The sequence below is a fragment of the Arachis hypogaea genome, chromosome 11, assembly GCF_003086295.3.
Source record: "Arachis hypogaea cultivar Tifrunner chromosome 11, arahy.Tifrunner.gnm2.J5K5, whole genome shotgun sequence".
In the NCBI taxonomy this organism is placed as follows: Eukaryota; Viridiplantae; Streptophyta; class Magnoliopsida; order Fabales; family Fabaceae; genus Arachis; species Arachis hypogaea.
The window spans coordinates 48,965,762-48,971,540 of NC_092046.1; the positions used below are offsets into that span (position 1 = coordinate 48,965,762).

A 5,779-nucleotide genomic window follows, 5' to 3' on the forward strand; every position below is an offset into this window, starting at 1 on the left:
AATAAATGCTATTATAATCATGTTTAGGTCAAATCTTAATTTGATTTTTAATGTTTTAAACGTTTTATTTTAGTTCTACAAAATTTTAAACAAATTCAATATTATTTTACAATTAAATTTGATATGAATAATTAACATATTTAAAATTTAATATAACAGTTGAATTTCAGTACGTAAAATTGATTCATTAATAATTATTAAAATAAAAAATTTTTCGTTAATTATTTGAGTTAAATTTAATGGTAAGACAATATATTCAATCTATTTAAAACTTGTTGATATTAGAATAGGGTGTTTAGAATATTAAGAACTAAATTGAGATTTAAGCTAAATATTGGAGACCAAATAGTAGTTTACTCAAAAGGAAAAAAAGAAACTAAGAGAAAAACAAGAATTAAGTTTAGAAGGAATGATTATTAGTAAATATAATAATTTCTCAATGGAGTAAAGAACACTAATTCAACAGCTTTGGAGCTATTGCACCATGACTAAGAAACATACAGTGAATAATTGAAGGGACAATATAACAAGCAGTTAATCATCCATGCACAGACGTAAATATCACACAATAGTGATCAATGGGATCTTGAATGCAGAAGTAAATTAAAGCCAGAACTATATGAAACACTAAGCATCATGTTTTTGTGCTTAGTTACATTGGAAGCCACGTGGAGCTTGCCTTGAGCAGACATTGAGGAGCAAGCTAAGGGAGATGGGGAGATTGAGGTTGATGCCGAGAATGTTTGCTCTAAGCGCGGTGCAGAGACACACGGCGGCTTCGAGATCGACGAGACCATTGAGAAGAGTACAGCAAGGGGTCACTGGCGGCTGACCCAGAGTCACATTCAATAAACCGTTGAGTACATTTGCACAGACGCCGAGTTTGAGTGCGTCACGTGGACATGACGCACTGCCTGATGGGGTGGATCCACCAGAAGGAGTAGTTCCACCTGAGGGAGTGGAACCACCGCCTGATGGAGTGGATCCACCAGAAGGCGTCGAGCCACCAGAACCACCGGAACCGCGTGAAGGGCCTTGTCCTGGACTGCCCTTATGATGCTTCGGCTTCGGGTTAGGACCAGGACAAGTCCCGCAGGCGGAGACGAGTGAAAAGAAGAGGATATTGACAATGAGGAAAAGAGCAATGGAAGAAGGTGTTTTGGAAGCCATCTTAAACTCTTGAAGCTAGTAGCTAAGTCTTTGTTATGATCACAAGTTTTACTACTAGGGTTTAGGAGTGTTTTTGACGAAGATGAGGGTTGTTTGAAGGGAGTAGTGGCTTATATAGCGGTCGTGTGGTGCTTGATTTGAGGGGCCAAAGGTGGGTTGATGAGTTGTTTCTTGCAACTTGTAACTATTGAGTGAACGTACAATGATTGTTATTTTTAAAAAACTAAACGTGGTAGGGAAATTTAAGAATTAAGCTAACGAAAAATGACCATGTGTGAACATGATCAGAGAGCTTTAGTAGTTGGCAGAGTAATCAGGTAATTAGGTTTTGGATTTTTGTGACTTGTGAGTATGTGGGGGCTACATGAATTTGCGGGTCTATAACTCGATCGCAAAATTTTGCACTATGAAGAAACTTGATTCCACAATAAGATTTGAAACATTTAGAAGTAAATATCTCGCATACATTGGAGAGTGCCGGTGGATTGAAAGAAAAAGATTTTGTGATCTTTTTATTTTCATTTTTTTTTTCTTTTGAAAATTTGCAAGATAATTCTTTTGCTTTAAGAACTTCTCCATTGGGTGGCACTTATGATTGGACCCGTTACACATGCGAAAGTTTGAATTTGAATACATGTCCGTGATTCGAATTCGATTTTAGGGTATCTAATTTATTAATTAAACATTTGAAAGAAGACTTTTATGTGCTATAAGGGGAACAAAATGGGAAATATGAAGATATGGTTGTGTAGAACGATTTATAAATTTAAGTTATCCTTCATCACTTCTGACATTAATTTTTTGGAATTCTAACAAAATATCATGCATATTCTATCATATATCTTATATATATGTTTTCGCTGTAATTTTTTGTTCCGACAGTCTAAAGATTAATTTGTCGTGGATCATAACTCTATTTAAGGATTTTTGATGGTTAATGGATTGCTGCATAAACAATATGGGATTGAAAACCCAACACCTAATTAAATGGATTAGTGAACTAACTATTAGACTAATCCAAAGAGAGGCTGCTTAGGCTAGGAATTATTAGCCACGATGATCACATGTGTGTATTGTGTAATAAAGATATTGAACATATCTATCACTTGTTTCTTGGTTGCGAATTTACCTGACAGGTGTGGGGTGCTTGGCTATCTGACCTTGGGAGGAAGTGGACTGTTTCGGGCTCATTGAAAGAACATTTTGAGAGTTGGACGGGCGTTGTCAACAGAAAAGAGGAGCGGAAGAAGTGGTTCATATGTTTTTTTGCAGTTATTTGGAATGTGTGACTAGAGAGGAACGGGCGGATTTTTAATAACAAGGAGTCTGGAGCTGAAAAGGTGTTCCACAAATCTTTGATCAGTTATAGAGATTGGTGTAACTTGGATCCCTTTTATTATTGATGGCAATGTCGGAGATAACACAAAAAATTGCTGGAAGGCACTATTTTTTTATTTTTATTTTTTCTTTTTATTTCTGTATTTTTGTTTTGAGACTCTGTTGGTAACCTTGCCGCTCCACTTTATTGTGTGTTGAACTCTTTTATTAAAAAAAAAATATATATTCTAGTTGAGTCATTTCTTACATCTCCAATCTTAAGTGTGAGAGGATCAATTACAAGTTTCATATTAATTGAAGAAACCGGCTCGGTAAGCTTTATAAGGGTGATAACAAATACTTATGTTCTGTTAATTAATTTGTGTATGTTTGTTAGTAGTAACTATCTCAGACGATATAATAAATTATAGTTTACTTTGTTTTTGTTCCGATCCTTGGATTAATACTAAGGACTATTTGAGTAGATGAAATATTATTGGTCAAAGTGCTAATATATGTGTGCTTTGTAAGAATAATGTTAAATCTATTCAACATTTATTTGTTACTTGTAAATTTATTTGATAAGTATGATGTGCTTAATTTTTTTTATTTTGGTCTTACACTAGATCTTTTTTAAAACAATAAAGTAATATTTTGAGAGCTGAATATATAGTAGTTTTAATGAGAAAGGAAGTGCATAAGTGACTATTGACTTTTTTTTACTGTTGTTTAAAATATTTGGTTGGAAAGAATAAAAATATCTTTTTGAATATATATAACAACAGAGGTTGCAAAAATTATTAACAGGTCATTCAATAGCTATAAAGAGTGGTGTGCTGTTTGATTCCACTAGTTATTAACGAGAATATTTGAAATAACGTAAAAATAGTAGACATATATACTCCACTGGGTGTTGTGTTGAAATTTTTTTTATTCAAAAAATAGTGCAAGTCTACTTTCATTCATTGAATTAGCTTCTTCTAAAGTTGAACTAATTCTGCTCAGCGAAGAAGAAAGAAATAAGAAAACGGAAATTATGAAAGTGGTCCATTTTTTTTTTCTTTTTCGAACGGTACTGGTCCATTTAATTTGAAAAAGTTTGTAATACTAGATCTAGTAATTATAGATGGACATGAGCTTAATCAAGCCCAACTAGTTTGATCGCGGTCCCCTAAAACTGAATTTGATTTATGATTTAACCCGGTAATAAATTAGCTTTAATTTTAAACCACTACCTTAGCTCACTAAAAAATTACATCTACTAATTTTGTATAGACGATGTACACTGAATAAAAGCAGTGTTTATAGGTAGAGTAAAATCAAATTTGATTTGATCTAGATTCAGATCTAAATTATAATCTGACCCAAATCTAACTTAGATTTAAAAAAAATTTCATATTTTGGGCCGTTTCTTTTAGATTGTTTGCACCAAATTTAAACTCAAATTTGAATTAGAAAAAACAAAAATAAAAAAAAATACTATCTTTTTTTATCAGCACCAAAATAAATATACTTACATATAAATTTAAATACCATGTACAATATATATTCAAATAATAGATCTAAGCAATATCATTATACAAAAGATGATTAAACATTATATTACTGCAACAGATACGATAAGAAACAAAGTTTAAGAACAGCGATATAGCAGAAGCAGCAACGACACAAAATCATAGTAGAGGTAGTGGCAAAGTGAAACAGAAAAGTGATGTGACTAAGCTTCGCAGGAACTACTGGTGGTAACGGAACTGACTTTTGCAGGGGCTAATGATGGTGGCCAGACTTAGTCGCAAGAGGACAGAGAGATTCGCACTTCACACGCAGAGCAGATTAGAGCAACGCGAGAAGTCTTCAAGTAGTGTAGTGCAGAAAAGAAGGCGAGCAGAGCAGCACCGACACGGAGAAGAAGAATGAATGAGGCTAGTGATAGTGGGTGTTTGGGTGAGGGCTGAGCAGGAAGGAGATAGGGATCGAGACTAAGAGTGGATTGAGAGAGAGAGAGAGAGAGAAAGAGGCATACCCTAGTGAATTTGAAAACTTGGCGTGCAATACGCCAAGGCCAGGGCATATCACAGGCAATGGTTGGAACTCACAGTATTGAAGAAAAAGTGGGCATGCCACACGCAGATGCAAGACGTGGCATGTTGGGCTAGAACTCCAGAGGGCCAATTTGATGCACCATTACACTTGTCACATGCCTCCAAAGGTCCAAGTTCACATGTTGAAAGAAAGCTCTCCTCAAGCCCATAATAAACCACCAGGTCAAGGATTGAATCATCAAGTCATGGACCTGAATGACTAGAAGAATTGAAGATTAATTGCAAAAGATTTGATTAGTTTTTGTTTTAATTAAATTTGTATTTAATGCTTAGATTTTGTTTAGGTTTTAGTATATACGGAGAAAAGTCACATAGGCGTTCTCTTCTTCAGCAGTTTACAATTCATAAAAATTTAGGTTTTTTTTTTGAAGCATGAGTCACTAATCTCCTTGGTTAAGGTTAGGAGCTCTGTTGATTCCCATGGACTAATGTTATAGCTTTTCTATCTTGATTAATGCATTGATGTTTTCTTAAGAAAAAGTTTTCGCTCTTCATCCAAAGGATTTGAATGTGTTAGAAAATAATTCTTCTTTGATTTGAATTCTTTTAATATCTTGAAAAAGTTAATTAATTGAATTAAGTTTGAAAATTTCTTCTCACAATTCTTAAGTTTAAAAACTAGACCTGATAAGTGACATTGAATCAACTAGGAATAATTCTTGTGAATTGTGTGGCTCTTAAATCAATGAAAGCGCTTCACCTCTTTTCTTAAATAATTGACTAAGGGATTAGTGAATAATTAGGTTAAATAATTGACTAAGGGATTAGTGAATAATTAGTGAAAGCGCTTTACCTCTTTTCTTAAATCAATGAAAGCACTTCACCTCTTTTTTTAAATAATTGACTAAGGGACTAGTGAATAATTAGGTTAAAAAGAAATTGAATTACCAAGGAATTGGAGTTTGAATACTAATGATTTGCCATAGATACATCTTTGCATGATCAAGATGGAATGTGAAAAGTATTTTTCCAGAAGTCTCAACATCTCTGAAACCTTAATTCTCTTAATTATATTACTCTCTCAACCAATTTTAGTTTGCTCTTGTTTAATTTTCTGTTTTCATGCTATTTGTTGTTGAAACCCTAAGGTTGTGCTTGTCTGACTAGAATAATCAATTGACTATTGTCTGCTTAGTCCGTTAATCCTCGTGGGAATGATAACCCACTCTCGTGGTATTACTTGGTACGAC

General features: G+C 33.9%; 1 protein-coding gene across 1 annotated transcript; it reads right to left on the bottom strand.

Annotated features, from left to right (window-relative positions):
• Positions 1 to 394: 394 nt before the first annotated feature.
• On the bottom strand, positions 395 to 1,277 carry LOC112720830 (14 kDa proline-rich protein DC2.15). The gene has a single exon (XM_025771925.3). It carries the CDS (start codon positions 1,168 to 1,170, stop codon positions 649 to 651), a length of 522 nt encoding a protein of 173 aa, XP_025627710.1. The 5' UTR covers positions 1,171 to 1,277; the 3' UTR covers positions 395 to 648.
• Positions 1,278 to 5,779: the final 4,502 nt, after the last annotated feature.